Here is an 18,644-nt window from a genome sequence, read left to right on the forward strand (position 1 = left end):
TCGATTTTGATTGTACCCCAAGAAATGGAGTGGTGTTAAAAATGGCCAACTCCTTATATTGAGTGACGAGATTTTCCAAAGTATCGTTTCACTTTGTACCGTTTGTCGCCATTTGCGCCACTGAAAAAATCCCCCCGGTGAGAAGATGCGGATACTTTTCGAAATAACAAACCCTTCACCTCTTCAGAACAAGTCAAAGTATCCCGAGCGATATTCGTTCGTACTCAGTTTATGGCAGTACGTTCGAACAGTGATTTCACTGTCGATCCTTACGTGATTAGGTTGCCATTTTGAATTTAGACCATCAGTGACACCCCCCCCCCCCCCCCCCCTCAAACTATAAAACAAAAAAGAGCTATAAGGGAATTAATGTTATCTGAGGTGGATTTTTTGGTCATAGTAACTGGGCTACTCACCATAGGAGATATGGAAAAAATTCTCTGAGGCACAAACCGGCTCAAACGGGGTACAATCAAGTGGCGTAATTAAAATCCAGATTTTTTAAACGAGGGGCTCACCATTTTCAAGCTTCCAGGTAACTTGTACCCTTAAAGGTGCAAACACAAACGAGTGCCAAGGAAAAAAAAAAAAAATTTAGTTCAATGTCAGGGGCCAGGTTCACATAGGTCAAATGCATTTTCGGGACGCTGGGGTATTCAGACTTTCTGGAGTTCGGGCCTATAATGCGCACCGATTATTTCTAATCGATACAGTTTGAAAAATAAATAATCAGCCAGTACCAAGCGGTGAGCTAGCTCATTTTTGACCCTCCTGATAAGTTGGTTCAGTTCTAATCGTTCTACCAAATTAGCTCACTTCTAACCATTCCGAAGTGTTGGGGTTTAATTTTAACCGGCCTAGGTACAATTTTTAGAAACTGCACATACATTAGATATACCACATTTTAAAAGTTCTGTGATTTTTGGAGAAATGGCAGGACTGCAATTACAATGTTAATTATATGTAATGATGATGATGATGATGATGATGATGATAATAATAATCATTATGCATCGCAGACATCTTAAAATATTAAATCGAAACGCCTGCATTTGCAAAGGGGAAAAGGAAAATTGTAGGAAACCTTGCCCAAGTACAGCCGGACTCGGTTGGAACCTGAGCTTGCAGATTCGACGCCTAAACAACGTGACCCGTCTTACATTCTTGTACGCTGTCGCTCAGGTCCTCCTTGACTCACCGGTGATTTGAACCCTAGTCCTCCCGTTCCCTAGTTTTGCATTCACGCATGACGGCATCGATCACACTATTTTCCAGAGTGAATTACGCGCTTTTTAGTTTCGACAGAATCAATTTCTGCGCCGACTCCCTTTTAGTATTCTCATCGCGACTACTAGGCGTTATCGGAAAAGACAGTACCGTATGCGGCCATCGACCGATTCATTATTTGTGGTCATAAAGTTACCTATAAATGAGGACCTGGTTACAAAAGGCACACAACTGTATGATCAACTTTGATAATTGTAAACATTGGTTTTCAAACGGCGGGTGAATAAATAAGAAGTTCAGTTTATTATTACTTTTAAGCTACGGCTTCGTATAGTTGAATTAATAATGGGTCAGATTCACTGTATTACAAACAAGTCAAACATTTTGTAAGTGTGGCCAAAGATGGTGTAATAGCCACAAACGGTGCCTCTAACCTTATGTCACGTAACAGTTACAAATTTTCATAATTCTCAAAACACATCTCTTGCAAAATTTATATCTCAGGTATTAATCCGTGAATTACGCGGTCTGTATTCTGCATATCGATCTTATTTCACTAAGGAATCTCTGTAAAGTTGGCCATTTTCAAAAGAAAAAAAAAAATAAAGACTTTCGACGGATTTCTAGAATTTCTCATAATTTTGGATAATTCGTTACAAGGTAGATCAGTGGCTAATTCACACGAACCACTTTTGCCTTTCGATTTCGTAGATTATACGTACTAACACATGACTGCTCACAACGCGAGGAAACGGAAGAAAAGTGAAATGAATTTATATCGAGGGAGATGAAAAGGTTGATGGCGTAGACAGTTTCTGAATGTTGATTTAAGGATATAAAAATAAGAAGTGTGTATAGCCTAAGGAAATCATTTTTGTGTAAATTGGATTTCGGAACTTTGATTATGACAATTTGGAAGAAGAAATTCAACTTAACGTCTTAGAAGTGTGAGAGTTAAGATAGTAGGCTGTACTTTATGAAAGAAGAAATAAAAGTTGATTTAACGAAAGTTCAATATAATGAGTACTTGGTGAAATGTAGACCAGAAGTCATTCACAGACAATGTACAATGTAAACTCTGGAATTGTGCAGAAGATTAAAATAGTTGCAGAATACATGCTGCTGAGTAAGGGCAATTGCGGGAGAAAGGAGGGAGATACCTGGCATCGCAAATTTGGAAATCCAAAAATTTATCAATCACAAACATCAGTTCTGCTTGTACCCACGATTAATCTACAGTATCTGACAGTTTTTCCAAATTTATTCATCGATAACGAGGATGAAGCTAGCAGCCGAAATTAGCAGCTAAGCGTTCTAATGTTCATTCAAATAAGGTAATGAAGTCCAAAAATTTAAATTTTGTGAAATACCTAAGACCTCCGATACTTTTATAGACTTATGAGGATAAAACTGAACTGTATTTTTCTATTTCCAAAAAGTTTATCACGACTGGCTGTTAACTTTGGCTGCTAGCTTAAGCTTCATTCATCGATAAACGGCAGAAGAAAGGCTTCGGTACAAGAAATGCGGGTAAATCGAAATTTAGTGCACAGTATAATTAGAATCTAACTAGATGCTGATTAAATACCCTACTCCCGGATTTAATACTCTCCGTTTTTGAAAAAAAAAAAAAACCTGTGGCGCTCGAAATAATACGTTATAACAGAAATTAACGTTCTTCGTTTAGAAAAATAGCTTGTAGCAGTGCTAGCTTGAGATTAAGCTAGAATCGCCACACTGAAAAAAAAAAAAAAAAAATGAATGACGGATAATTGCAAAAAACTCTGGAAGCCAGAATTGAAAGTTAATTAAGGGCTCCGAAAATACAATTTAGTCGATTTAAACGCTCCACCCGTTTCAATCGCGAACCACCCCTCATTCCAAAAACCCATTTTTTTTTATCCGTGAGTCTAGACGCATGGGAAAAAGTCTGCGAATTAAAAACTCTCGAATTATGACTCGGAAAAAATATTCATTTGTTCATTGTATAAAAAAACCTGTAGTAGTGCTAACTTAATAAAATAACCCGATCAAGTGAAAGTTCATCCGTGACAGATCTGAGAAAATTGCTCTCAAAATGCCATCAAAATCTTGACTCAATTCCTTTTGAGGTTGGAAAATAATAGGAAAATTTCAATTTTTAACTTTTTAAAGAATCTAATCCCATACAAACTTTCGTACTGAAAAAGGTGTAAATAATTTTTTTCGTCTCGAGCCCTATATTATTAAATATTTTTAGAATATTGCGCCTTAAAAAGGAAATAACGTCTGGCTCAGTACTTTAGCGATATTGAAATGTGAAAAATTATGTTCAATTGTGGTAGACTAGTTCTGACTGGTGCTTTAGCTCTGAGTTTTTGCAAGAACTTAAAACCGCATCGGTAAAAATTAAATTATTATCAAGTTCCTGGAAAAATTAGGAATCCAAATTCACGACTTTTGCTGAGTTGTGCTGGCCTTACTGATCAACTTCCTCGAACGTCATATATTGATAGGACGGGTATTCGACCATGTAAGTGTAGAAAAATCAAAAGATATTTCCAAATTTCAAAGTTCGTAAAACGAATTTCTTACCTGACGGAAAACCAACTTTCTTCCGAGAAAAAATTGACAAGATTTGAATTCAAATCAATAATAAAAATATGACAACGAACAATCGGCCGATGTAATGATACTCGTCTTAAAACTGGTGGAACAGCTAATAATTTCACTGATACTTGGCGCACGAAAATAGAACGAGACTTTCTTGATACAAAATTCTTTCTGTTGAAAAATGGGAAAGTTACAAATTTTCATCGTTTTGTAAAAATCCAGGATTTGATACGGAAAAAACCATGTACATAACTCTATCAATATCTCAATTTGTACGGAACTTAAATTCATTTGAGGAGTTCAAATTTAATATTTTCTGCATATTCGAGACTTGAGAAAGAATTAACGTACATTCTAAAAAGGTTTTGAACAATTCCAGATTAATTTTGGACAGTCCGAAAATAATCTTGAACGCTCCTTTCAAAAAATTCTGTTCAGTAAAAAATTTGCCTTTTCAAAGTTATTCAATTTTGATAATGTCGTCCCCTACACATTAGGATAGTAATGCAAAAATCGAACTTTCGAAATCACTTTCCAATGCACTGAAAAGTTTCATACTGAAATCCTGAAAGAATTTGTTTATCATTTTTTCCTCATTATCAACACTCAGAACTATTGGTCATGTAAGGATGGAACCATACAAATATGCGAACACCATCCGGCGGAAGTAGAAAAAAATCATTCTTCCACAAATAACGTGGCTTTGGCCCGCCATTTCTTGAAAATAATATTTTGCACCCTAATAATAACAACAATAATCACAAGAACAACAAAGACAACCCAACAAGAAATCGTTAATTGCAATCACTGCCGACGTCCACTCCCGAAAAAGCGTTTCCGCAAAAGCTACTCAAAGCTTGTACGAAGTTAAGGGGGGGAACGGTCATAACGATAAGAACTGTATTTTACAGAACTTTGGTGGCGCGACCCAGAACTCTCGCCAGAACTGTATGCAGAATAACTTTTCCAGTTTTGGTTTCATCGAAAAGCGTCAAACTTAGCCATTTTTCAAATTTTAAATTAATTCATCGTCGATCAGATTTGGCAAACCTCTGTAATAAAACCACCAGGAATTACAGAACTCTTCGAGTAGTAGTTGGAGCTCGTGAAAAAATTCGCTTTTTCCAAAAACGGATCAAACGTACAGCTGGCACTCCATATTTTTGAAACAGATTTTTTAAACCAATAGCGCTAGAAATGTTTATAAAAACTATCAGGAACTATACAAGTTTTCCAAAAGATACCAGAATTCTCAACGAAATTACGTTTTTTTTTGACAAATGCCCCGCGCAAACTTCACAGACGTCTGTCGTTCTAGGTTCAGGTGGAAAGCAAGTGAGAAGCCATGCTCATACTGAGAAAAAAATATTCCAACGGCAAGTATTAATATTTGCTCACGTCCACTAGACCTTACTTGATTTGATTGCAATTTGCCTGAATTCAAGAAATACATTTATTGTCAGATCAATGCGTTTGTTGATAAACTCATTTACATTATTTCTTCGATTAGTAAATTCAAATTAAATCTAATATATTAATTACATATTAATAAATTCACCTGAAATTTACTGTGTGAATTTACTGATGTAAGTAAGACTGGCTATAACTTATTTGCGTAATTTAAGTAGTACTCAACTTTTCAAGTCACTTCATTTGGTGGATTTACTAACATTAATCTAGCACTCGAAAATTATTGAAACTTGTTTATGGAAAGGAGGTTGTGAGCTTAAAATCTTTAACAAATTTTATTTCGAGATGGTTGCACAAGGAATATTTAGCAAAGAAAGATATTCATAAGTTACTAAATTTCCTCTGAAAATATAAGAATATAGAATACTAGAATTATTGTTCAAAGCTTGGATATCAATGTTCAATATTAAATGACAGCAAAATAATAACAAACTTAGTAGGTATGTTCGATTTTCGTTTACGATGGCTCTATTTATTTAAGACATTATTTTCTATATTTCCACCGGAGCACGTCTTTTATTTATGTTGGCATTGTTAAATATTTAAGAATACAATATTGCACTAATATTAATGATGATCAACAAATAGTAAAATTGAATTAGATACTTAAAGAAACAAAAATTTGCTTTCGTCAATTATGAAAATAAGTCTTCTAAATAAATTAAGTCATCGTAGAGTGAAATCGAACAAATCTATCAGACTTTCCATCATTTAGAAGCAATGTAAAATGAAACGTCGATATCTCGGCATTTGTTGAGAATTTCGGATTTTATTATTCTTGGATTTTCAAAGAAATTATCATAGCTCACGAATATATCAATTTGATAAATACTCGATTCATTCAATTTTGGCTCACCAACCTTCCCAAATTTATACAATTTGGGAATTTAGATAGGTTGATGATTTGGAAAGTCCTTAGATGATGTTAACCTAGCTGAAGAAACAGTTTAATTACATAAAAATATAAATACATTAATCTTAGTATATTTTCTTCATTTGGATAAATTTTAATCAAATCAAGTAAGGTGTTGGAGGGTCTGGTAAATATTATACTTACTATGAAGAGGTTTTTTGCTCAATGCGGGCACAGCTTACTATTGGCATATTGCTTGTGTGTTCAAAGAGACGGAGCCACATGGGCGATGTTCAGAAAAAATCTGCCACATTATTGGTGTTTGCAAATTTCCTATATTCAGAAACCACTGAATTACCCCTGTATAATTGTTTGTAGACATGTTTTCTAAATTATATCAAATTGTGTGGTTGTAATGAATTACTTGGGCCGTCGATTTTGATGCGACAACTCCTAACTTTGGTTACTTCACAGAAAATGTGTTGTAAAGAAATTCTCTATCAATGTAATAGACAATGCTGAAGTAAGTAATGTTGAAAAAACAAAACATTGTAAAAAAAATCATTATTCAGCAACTTCAGGATAACTTTGAATCAGTTTACTCAATAAAATACGCGTGGTTTTTTTTATTACACTTCACAGCATCTCTAACAATGTTCCCTAAAATGAACAGCAGCGTTCTGTCGGATTTGACAGTTAAACCTATATAGTGCTTTCAAGTAAGATGATGCAGTGGAAATTTACCACGATAATGCAGCGAAACTGAAGCAGTCGATCGGAAACAGCTTAATTTATTATGAAAATGTATTCTTGTATAAACAATTGTTATGTACATGTTATCAACTCTGAAACTTGGAGCCTTTCTTTGGGATAACATTTTTTTGTCTGGACACTTGCGTCTCCCAGCAAATTTTTATCTAAAGAACTTAAAATTTGGATGAAATTTCTGTCACAAAAGTGACTTTAGTTAAGCACAAGATTTTATTGATTGAAAAATTACCTTTTGAAAATTCAATTAGAAAGCAAGCTACATGTTTTGCTAATTTTTAAAGTTCTATTTTTATACTGAACCATTTTTTGTAGGCTAATGTTTCTAAAAACTCTCATGTTTATTTGAATCTAAACTGACATAGCTTGGCATGCTGAATTTTTTTATTCTGGTAGTCTCGTTCGTGCCAGTTACACAGTTAAAATTACACAGTACTGTAAACCGGAATCGCAAATGATAAATATCCATTGATGAAACACATTCAATTCAATGAAATAAGAACTAGTAACCTATGATTTCCTCTATTACAGGTGGTTTTCCCTCTTAACACATTTGGCTACGAATTTTGGTTGCCAGCTTCAACTTCATTTTCTTAGACAGCCAATTATTAAATGATTTGGAAAATAAGCACCACGATGAAACTAGCAGCAGCTACTTTCATCCCAGCCACAAGCTTGAGTCGGTCAATACGCGCATACCAGTTTATATCACCAGTTTCACTGTCGTAATCTAATCAATGGTCAAGTATCTATTCCCGGTACAGCAGCAATTACATTATTTGGCATAAATTGAAAGGATCTTGTTTGAAATAAATCCAACTGCAGCCCGATTGGTACCTTCAAAATCGTATTAGGAAATGAAATTGAGACACCTAGATAGGTGCTCCATAAAATCTACCAATCAAGGAAATGACAAGAAACTATGCAGAATCCAAGCATCCAAACTTCTGCACTGTCGCACAAGCTTTTACATGGAATTCGAAAGATCTTGAAGTAACAAACAACAGTGTATACGTTGCGACACCTGCATTGTGGGTGCAACTAGTCACCAGAGATCCTGCCTTGGACAGCACTGCCAATGAACACAGCTAGTTAAAAAGACTTAATCGATGTACCCGAGTGAAGCAAAGAATAATATTGGAGAGGACCTGTGGTGATATTATCTAGATTCACAAGGATAGAAAGAATGGAGAACAAGGAAATCAGTACCTGCTACGATTTCCACCGGAGTGAACCAACCGTGGGACGGTATTTTCTTGAGCCGACGATCCAGTTTTCGAGCCTCCCTGAGGTGCATTTGACCCGGGGGGCTCTAATTCCCCTGATGAGCCTTTGCCCTTCCGTTTTCCAGGCTTATGACGTTTTTTCTTAGCCTGAATAGCGAGGACTCGCCTGTTCACGTCGGTTTTAGCGCTCATCGGTTAAGCGCGATGTTAACTTTATTGCCCGTCACCCCCACGGTACTAACGACAATTTCAAACCACGATGATAAGCTTTCGGCACTTTTTCCTTTAGATTATTATCCCACCATTTCGTCACACCGCCAGACCAGTCACAATTCGCATTCGCACACTGTCTCAATCGGCGATTGTTTGAGTATGGCCGACACGCCGTTTAGAGATTTACCTACCTTTGATTTTATTTTTAGCGAGCGCCACCTGCGATCACCGAAACAATAGCACTCGAACGACTGAAATATATAAACGTTTTTCACTGGCTGCTCTCGGGACGCACTGCGTGTGACTTTCCTAGGATCTCGCTTTTGCTATTGATTGAAAACTAGGGAAATTACACTCGGTTATAACATCTGACCGAATTAGTATCTTTTATCGTTTATCGCCATTTTATACCACTAATCCTAAATTAACCCAACATTAAATGTCAAAACCCCGCGATTAAACATCTAAGCCATATCTAAACTAATCACGGTCTTACATACAGGTCCGGAAACTAGTAGGGTGGGGAATGACTCAGATAATGAGGCAAAACCGTGGTTCTCGTCTTCGCCGTCTGCAGCGCTGCCCCCTCGGGGTGAGCCAATCATAAATCAGATCCGAACAGCTGATTTTTCGGAATCAACAATCCTGAATAACACTCAAAAATGAAGAAAGATGCGAATAAAAAATGATTGAGATGTTTACTAGCATCCCATGGTGGGCGTGATAATTGTTTTATTTTAACGGATTTCTCAAATGTTTAAGTCAATAAAATCCATCAACATCAAGCGAGGGCTCACAACTTTTGAGACAGTTGAGATCGTGTGTAGATGATCCACCGTTTACACACTTTACACTGAGTTATGAACTGTCAAAACCTTCGATGAGCAGGTTATCTTATCGGTATATATCTATATCTATTATACTCCGGGCCAATGGCGCCCCTAGCGGATAGATAGGAAACAAGACCGTGTGCCTCACTAACGGTGACACCCCCTACCACTCAAAACTGCCGGAGTTACCAGACCTGTATGTAAGACCGTGAAACTAATCATCTCACTACTTAACATATCTTTAGATGGGAGATACCAAAATACACTAGAGCCCCAGAGCTCACGTTGAGATCACGAGATCAGCAGACTATTGGCGGATTTTCATGGACAGCAAAATGCTGCCGCAGTATTTTGCAACCGCGTTCTTGACGGAATGCCAATAAAGCAGGGTGGCTTGGTGCATGCTGAATTCGAATTAACTATTATATTAGCAATCCCATTTTAGAGCATATGCTGTACATGCTCTAAGATTCCCATTGATCATAAACTAGGTAGCAAAATACCATGTTTGCTGCCCGTGAAAACACAGACTCTGGAGAAATACAAATTTTATTGTAGGGTATTTATCAACGTAATAAACCACAGTGCTTTGTAATATCCATCTAAACAACAAATTTCAACACTATTTGTGAAATACGGACTATAGAGCCGTATTATAAGCAATTGAACTTTACGTGAATTGTTACATCACCTTACGGATGACACGATATTATAATTAATCAAGAATTATACCCCAGTCTCAAGGATAATGATTCAAATGCTTATATATAAAATAGTTAAATCATTTGAATGGAAGACATATAATCGCGGAACATTTGAAAATGATAACAACAATTATCTAGTTCGAATCATATGATTCACGGCGCCGTATTGCAGATAATGTAGTATACAGGAATGCTTTTCAGAGGCTACATGAATAGGACGGTTCACAACATGGACCTACATAGACGTAGTATAGGTCCATGGTTCACAATGTCCGTAGCCGTAACCGTAACCGTGGCCGTGTTGGACGGTCTCTTCTTTTTGATGAATTCCTTCAAAATGATAAGAGCGCACGCGCCAAACGTACTTCCTGCTGCGCGAGACAGGCACGTGCGCAAATTATTACAATGAGAATATAAACTCAAAATTGAACCTTGAAAATGATAGAAATGATTTATTATCTGACTCACCTTGTTTTTACTCCGAGCAGGTTGTAGTCGGCTGCAAGGAATCCTCGTGGAGCGGCGAAGAAATCGTAGATGAGTGGTTAATGTTGAGGAGTCAAGTAATGGTTAAGATTTTTCAAATTAACAAAGGATTCATTTTCCCCAAGTGGTACACGAATGTGGGGTGCAAGGCTGCAAGAATACCTACGTCATACATTTTTCCATATTCTGCAAGATCCGAAATTGTAAGATTCAACGACGAATAACATAATCTACACCAGTTCACTCGACCGCGATTTGTTTTGCAATAAACAGTATGTATGTACCGTCTCACTAATCTATTTTTTGTGCACTACAGACGTACAAAATGGCTATCTTCTGGTGGTGTTGAAAAAGGTGGTGCAGAGTTCCGGATTTGCATAGACCACCTTGATCTCAGTGAATGGATATAAAAATTAAAAAATTGGAATTTTTTATGCAATTTGCATATTTCTTATTATTAATACACGTATTACTACGATTTTAAATTTGTGTATTTTTAACCGTTTAAATACTTAAGATTGCAATATTCGAATTTAAAGCTACCGCTAAATCGAAAAGTGGGGGGTCACTAACTCCACCCCCTACTCACCAGAGGCGCTGCGAAACTGGCTACGAAATTTAAAATGGGCGCCTTGTAGCATCCGACCGAAACGTCTGTATGTTTTATCAATTATTATTATTATTAGGTGTCACTTTTATGAACTGATCAAACTCGAAGTACGAGAATCTTGTAACGAAAAGGTATTAAGACAACTGTCTAACTATTTAGAATATCCGTAGATGGAAATAACTATGAAATTCACTAACCAGAGCCTAAAAACCATGTTATGAGATCTTCGGACTACAAAGACTACAACACATTCTTGAAACTTCACTTATCGCTTTGAGCAGGCCTTGTGAAGGTACAGTATTTTTTTCAGATTCTTCAATCATGTCCTACATCGTGAAAATGACTAAAATAACGCTGCGACGCCACCGCGGGGTAGCGGTGGACGGCAACTGGCCGCTCGCCATTACGTAGAGACTCGGCGCGCCGCAATTTCATGCGCATCGACACCTTTAATTATTTTTTACTCGAAAACGAAGAAAAACACCCCTCTGGAATTAATTCACAGGTTGTAGTACAGTTCAAGGAACAAGTCAGAATTAAAAAAAAATTTTTTGATCGTCTCAGTCACTGTTTTAAAAATCTTCGAAAAATTAATTGTTAAATAAACAATTGATAACAACTTTTTTTTACCATTTCGTATTTTTTTTAAAACTCTATGGAGCTTTCCGCGTAATTTGAAAAAAAAAATATATTTTATCTAATTTTTTGCCAAAGTTATGAATTTTTGAAAAAAATGGGAGTCTAATTTGTTATTGTTAATAAAAAATCGAATTCTGCATTATGAGATTCGCGCTTTGGCACAAAAGTCTAACTCCCCCTACACAATCCACATGCCAAATTAAAAAAATATCTGCGAGACGACTGATCCGGTTGACGCGGAATAGCCCATATGTAAACCTGCTCCAAAACTACGAATTATCAAATTGTTAAATACCCTAAATCTTTCAAGATTGTTGTAACACCAACACCTAAGAATATTCGCAGCAGCGCTATCCTAGTATTAGCTTTAATATTAAATAAATAGTAACTATGTCTCACAAACAGTCACTATTGTACTGCAGGTGAATAATGATAGTAATCAATTATAACACATATGCAATTCTACACATTTACATGCTATAAAACTAACAAAATAACAAGTAGCCGGTATGGTAATCTTAATAGATAAACTTTGTAACGAACAGGATAGTAAGAACATTTAAGAAGTAAACTACGACTAGAACTCAGCGTATCGTGACCCCGAGAGTGCACACGGCATTAACGTCCGCGAAATATAACACCAAGAAACATGGGTCACCTCTAGCGTACGTGCACTGTGATCACTATATAAGGAAAACGCAGCTAAAATCGGCCCAGGTCCTAACGTCTTCGAAAAGGGGGAAAGAAGCACGGTAGCCAAGGGAGCTTACTGCCCTAACACCAAAGCCCACGCGGATAGGAAGCTGATGGCGCAACGATCCTACACCCACACCACCGCACTAATACGGCGTTGTACCATGTATAAAAAGCTCGCAATATAGTAATAGCTAAAGATCACGGGCGAACATGCAACGAAGATATCGTACCCCAGTTTTAATTCCTAGAAAAAGGGGGAAGGTGCGCAGAAGTTGACAAAGAGTTATAAAGAGGGGGATCGTTCTGCGCAGTAATCGATACCCATAAAAACGGCGACCGATCATCGGATCGTCCTCTTGGATTCTACCACTAGTTTCATTATCTTGTCCCGGTACAGTCTCGTGGTAAAATCCTTTTGCCTTTTGCATTCAAACTTTTCCTACGAAGTTACTCTGTCTAAAACTCCAGCGACCTTCCAGCTCCATTTTTGTATATATTAATTCAAAATCTAACAACTTGTAATCCCATTGTTTGTGACTTGAAATCTGAAACTACAAAATAAATCCAAGTTAATCAAAGTACTCAAATATTACATCCAAATCAGTTATTCCGTTAATTCCTCTCACCAATCTGCGCTGCAATTCATCATATCGAGAATATTCTCCAAAGGTAAGCCCATTTAAATCTTTCATCCAACAATTACTCCTTCCTCGGTTCGTTCGATTAGAGCGATAGAATGACCGTTGTCCAATGTATTTCAATACTTTATCGGTAATTGGCGACCCAAACTACTGATGTGAGTCGAACTGTAGCTGTGTGAACAATGCCAGTGTCTAGCATCTGTGAATTTCCATTAGGTACCGTACGACGCCACAGCCGTATGGGACCTTCCACTCCATCCAATTCTAAATTCTCTCTGACGCAACCCAAGTAGCGCTTCCCTACTGTATTCACATTCCTATTGGTCGAAAGCTGGGCAGCAAAGGCCGTGTTCGTAAATTGACTGATAGTACTGAAAATTCCCTAGGACAGAGTCAGAGCTATCCGCGAACTTGGAAGCGCAACAGAAATAAAAGATTTTTGACAGTACTGTCAGTCAATTTTCGAACACGGACAAAATAGTGCGGGTAGCATTTTGCTGCCCCTGAAAATTAACTCGAGGCAAGCTCATATTCAGTGAATATAGAGATCAGTGATGTAAATACTAAATATAAACCAGTGTGTGCGTTGATGACAGCGTATTTTGAATAGCCACACGCAACCACACAAATCTTATAATATACGAGTTGCATTTATTAATATGTTGTAATGGCTAAACTTAGCTCATATTACACTTTGTGCCCACTTATAGATCAACAAAATCTTTTGGGGGTCGAAAAGGATTGTAATCCTGGATGTGTGATAGTTACTTTGGGAAAAAATATCGTTATCAGATACAAGGTTATCTTCAGTCATCATATCTACGACATTCTCGGTCACATTAAAAATGTCCAAAAAATTTTTAATCCTCACACTCAGATAGCGAGATACCGTCTTTCTCACGCAAAAGACGTTCGCTTCGGCCTAATTTTATAACAGCCTTTGTTTCTCATAAAGAACATTGCAGGAAATGGAGTGTCCACATGTGCTTTTAGCAATCGAGTTTGGCAGCAACACAATGTTAACCAAAGCAGAATGCACCCTCAGGTTGACAGAAACTTATTGTACTTCGCCGTTTCACACAATTGCATGGTTGTGGTTTTCCATATGTTGCCAAATTTTTTCTAAGAGCTACATATATTCCTAACTATTTCATTCGAGGCACCTCAAATACAACCATAAGATAGGGACACAATTTATTACTTGGCAGCACAACGCTATCTGGGTGGGAGTTATTTCTCATTTATATTGCCTGCACATTTTTTATATGTGCAAATACATATATAAATACTCACGTTTATCTAAATGGTAAGATCAACTAAGCAGTTGTCTAATTTGATTTATCCTTCACAGCTACAGGATTTGAAACAGTTGAGCAGTTGGTCTACCAAGGACCGTCTTACGACCCAAGTAATCTACGATGAAATAGATGCTCGGTACGTCGCAGTTTTCAATGAAATTTACCTTAGGGTATGGCATGAGAGTGCTAGCGACCTTGACAAAGTAAAGAAGCATAAATTTCATAGCCCATTTCACGCTATACTTCGAATAGATAATTATCCTCCAATCTTAGTCTGTCAAAATGGGTCGACAGCATCACTTACTTGGGCTTTGACAAACCGAAAGTCATGGTATAGCAAAGGAGTCCTCCAAAAGGAAGAGAAGATAAGAGACTGTCAGCTCATAAATATTGGCTCAAAAATGTACTTGTGTATGTTAACATGTATAGACAATCTCCATGATTATATTGTCGTTCCACTTGATGGCCAGACATATGTTGAAGACTCGGAAAATTTAAAGAGGATCAAGCTGCAACGAACTGCAGAAAAACTTGTAGGCCATGTAGTTATCCAAGATACAAGTAATGCTTACCTTCTCACTTTGTGTAAGTAAAGGAAATTAAGTCATGATATGAAAATTTGACTGCTTGTCAAATAAACTACTATAAATTTCCCAAATTTTTTAGGGTCACATGGACGACTCTACAGTTATTCATTACTTGGATGCTCTGCTAATCCACCACCAGGGAATTTACTGAGTGTTGTAACAGCACTGAACACGAAGCACCCAATCATAATGACTCCCTTGAATGAAATAACAATTGCAGCTTACGGTGCTGATATTCAAGAAGAAGGAGCGATTTTGGTTATTTATAACCTTTCGTTCAAGTTGGTACAAGCCATCCAGAAACTTAAACTTTATACAAAAGAGGCGAAATTGTGGAGAATAGAAGACAAGTTGCTCCTAGCAGCCAATCGCCACTTAGCAGTAGCTCCATTTAGCCTAACACCACAGCGGATCGAAGCAATGGTCGGATCTTCGCGTCTTGCTCCAAATTCGACTGTCAATGTAAACGGAGATGACAACGAAATTGTTGTTATACAAGAGATGGAAACTGCTATTTGGGGATCAGAGGTCACAGAGGCTGTAACATTCTCTGATCCTATGCCTGAAGAAATAAAAGTACAGCTCTCAACGCTAGTCAAAGATGGTCTGCCTGAAGCTGTTATATTAGAAACATTGATCCCTGCTCTAATAAAATCTAGAGATATTAGGAATATAATTTGGTGCCTGAAGAACTTCAGAGATGTCCCTGAAAAACTGCTAATCAACCTTTTATCGTTTTGTCTTACCACATCTGACAAATCGTTCGATTCAGATCAGAATGGATTTACCGATTCTTGTGTAATTGAGCCCCTTGGGAGGGCTGTTTTTCTCAATCATATTCTTAGTGTTCATTATTCGGACATTTGCCTAATGTCGCATTTAAAAACTAGTCTTGGCTTCACTGAGATTTTGAGTTTACTCGATTATCTGACTCATGCTCTCGACTCTACACAAGAAGAACACGAACTGCCTCAAACAGGAACTTCTCAGCCCAGTGAAGAACAGCTACTGGACTGGGCCAGCCTCTTACTTGATTCGCATTATCAACAGTATCTTCTATCCCAAGACCCAAGAATCTGTTCATTGCTACAGCAGCTCAGCTCAGTGCTAGAAGTCCATGTAAGTATCATAATTTATTATCAATAAAATTAGTATGAAAGGTGTTGGCAAGATTTGAAATGGTACTGGGAAACAGCTTCATTCATCATTTGGTACAAAATATAATATTCTTGATCTCTTTCGAACGTCAATTTTTAAAAAACCGTAAACACTAAAAGTACCATCATTGACTATTATTTTTCAATAGTCGTTTGAATACGCATAGAAATCAATAGGTTTTAATATCAAATATTGCGAAAGTAGATACATTTATATGAAAACAAGAATATAGCTCGTATATTACTCAATATGTGTACTTGCTGGACAATCTGTAAACTTAGGATACTTTGGTGAATTTTCTAAGACTAAGATAACTTTTTTGAGAAATGTAGGTATATTTTTTTTTGGAACTTATCAATTGTGAGATACTCGTTTTTTGTTACCTTCATATGAAGAATCTTCTTTTGGTTAGGACATTACAAAACCTTAAAAAATCAAAACTGGTGAACTGTGTTACAGTCTATGAATGCTAGATAATGTCTTTGAAACACTTGGCAAAATTTTTGAATTGGTCAGAAAAAAAAAAAATTGATATTTTCAACAAATCTTATTTTTAGATTTCATTGGTCACCCATTTCATTTCATCAGTCTTTAATTAATGCACTGCAATTCAAAGTTCTCTAGTAGTTAAGGAAACGAAATTCGTAAGAAACAGAGGTCATACTTCAAAACGTATACTTACTACTTATACTTCAAAATAATGTATGACCATGACATTGAATACAAACGAAATAGGCTGGTGAAACATTGGGAATATTCATATTTCTGTATAATGTTTTTTTATACACTGAATGAATATAATGCTATGGTCAAATTATGAATATTTTATATATTATTATGTTTTTTTGGTAATGAAGTGTAGGTAACATTGATCTGGAAATCAACAATAATTAATTCAGCTGAAATTTTGTTTATAACATCAGGCTTCGCAATGAAGTAGAGAAAATCAATACTTTAGAAGGAGGATTTGTCTCACGGAGTAGAAATATCTTTAGAAAATATATATTACTATACATATTTCATTTTTTATCACGCACACTATCTTTTATGTCGAGAGAAAAAAAATAATAATAATTTGCTATATCAAATCCTATCAAACTGATTATTATTTTTTTTTTTTTTTGTTATATTCGTCATGCAAAAATATATTCTTCCACAATTTTTTTAATCAAAAGTTGCTGATTTTTGTGTACGCTCAGATAACTACCACGAACAATAAATCGTGCCCAACTTTTGACATCTTCACTTATCAGATAGTCTAAGTTTTTAAGAGGATCTGAACAATATCTAATTGATTTTGAACTTTTGTTGAATTATTTCTCGGCAAACATACTGAACTAAGAAAAAAAAACATCAACTCCCTAGCATTGGTATCGTATGTAGGGTTGCATTCATGATCAATTCAGATCTAATTTTGCACCCATGGACAAAATTGTGTACATGGTCAAGTGGACACTGTTACTGCTAAATTATTAATTCACAAAAAGTTTCAACATTGTACATCATTTAGACAATCATATTGGGTATTCTACGACAACTCGACCAATGTCTATTCCTGATAATCTCCAGTTTGTTTCAAGTTTTGTTAATGAGAACAGTTTTCCGCGAATTAAAAGATTGTAAAAAATGTCTGTAAGTCATTTATTGCGCAGCATTTTCCTTTGGCATCTTCGGTACAAATACCAGTCATATTTACAGCTGGGTTCACAGCAGAGTCAGTATAATATGTTCAGAAAAGTTAACCAATGATTTACGGAAATAGTTTGCGATAAAAAAAGCTTGTCTAACAACAAATTTTTTATCGCTGAATTCGAATTGTTTATTTACGAATATAAATACCCCGTAACTACGAGAAAATTTATGAAATTGGCAGAATCCAGTTGACCTGTGACACTTATAATGTATCATCTCATTATCAATAACTGACTCTTTAATAGTAATTGATTTGATGTATAATTTCATTTTATCATTTCCAGTTTCATGTCATTGATGATCTGCAAACTCTAAGATCACTGGTAGAAAGACTTCGCGACGGCAAATCTCTCGGGCCAACTCCGAAAAGTGCTTCAAAATATTATTCTATTGAAGAAGTAAAGTTGTATTAGGTACAGAGTAAATAAAGATAAATTTGCACATAAGGACATTTGCATTTCGTTTAACTTAATATTAATTCATTCTTTTTCTATCTTTTTATGGGTTGAATCAACCGCAGTGAGTCAAGAATTCATTTTATATGGGTAATTTCACGATTGATATCGTAGCTATCTGGTATCAAAAATACAATTTGTCTTTTATTCTCATATCTCATCTTGCGTGATAGGAGGTGATGATTTGTAAAATACTAACTTTAGAACAAGAAGGAAACACACATGCTACGTTTTAGACGAAACATACATATTATGAAATTCGTCTCATGAAGCACAATTATAGACCTTGTATGTATGTGACATGTTTTCAAGTGTATTACAATACTTATTAAAAGCCACGTAAGACAGGGATCCCCTTGTTAGTGTTTGATTACGACTACGGTTTCAGTCTCACTGATCACCAGGAGAGAGTCTCCTGAAAATCATAGTCTAGACAGCGGGTTCTAAATTCGCAAGCAATACTTGTCAGGCAAGTGTAGTACTTGGCTCTATTTTTTGA

General features: G+C 36.3%; 2 protein-coding genes across 6 annotated transcripts in view; one reads left to right on the forward strand and one right to left on the reverse strand.

The window, feature by feature from the left end:
- LOC107227009 (SRSF protein kinase 3) overlaps positions 1-8,835 on the reverse strand; it is a 40,855-nt gene extending 32,020 nt beyond the window's left edge. Inside the window, exons 1-2 of one of the 3 annotated variants that reach the window (XM_046735478.1) lie at positions 8,761-8,835; positions 8,120-8,600 (exon numbers count right to left, since the gene is read on the reverse strand). In XM_046735478.1, coding sequence (XP_046591434.1) covers positions 8,120-8,328 — 209 coding nt within the window. In that variant the 5' untranslated portion in view covers positions 8,329-8,600; positions 8,761-8,835. Of the gene's footprint in view, positions 1-8,119 lie in introns of all 3 variants that reach the window. The other 2 variants (XM_046735468.1, XM_046735481.1) reach the window with 2 other exon arrangements.
- Positions 8,836-13,428: 4,593 nt separating this feature from the next.
- Positions 13,429-18,134, forward strand: LOC107217745 (nucleolar protein 11). Of its 3 annotated transcripts, none has more exons than XM_015655389.2 (4): positions 13,429-13,754; positions 14,307-14,838; positions 14,920-15,959; positions 17,975-18,134. In XM_015655389.2, the coding sequence occupies exons 1-4, from the start codon at positions 13,623-13,625 to the stop codon at positions 18,101-18,103; spliced, it is 1,833 nt and encodes a 610-aa protein (XP_015510875.1). In that variant the 5' UTR covers positions 13,429-13,622; the 3' UTR covers positions 18,104-18,134. The 3 variants fall into 3 exon arrangements, with proteins under 3 accessions (XP_015510875.1, XP_015510876.1, XP_046602669.1); XM_015655390.2 differs by lacking the exon at positions 13,429-13,754 and adding an exon at positions 13,784-14,000; XM_046746713.1 differs by lacking the exon at positions 13,429-13,754 and having other exon boundaries at positions 14,307-14,389; positions 14,527-14,838.
- The last annotated feature ends 510 nt before the right edge of the window (positions 18,135-18,644 follow it).

The sequence above is a fragment of the Neodiprion lecontei genome, chromosome 1, assembly GCF_021901455.1.
Source record: "Neodiprion lecontei isolate iyNeoLeco1 chromosome 1, iyNeoLeco1.1, whole genome shotgun sequence".
Taxonomy (NCBI): domain Eukaryota; kingdom Metazoa; phylum Arthropoda; class Insecta; order Hymenoptera; family Diprionidae; genus Neodiprion; species Neodiprion lecontei.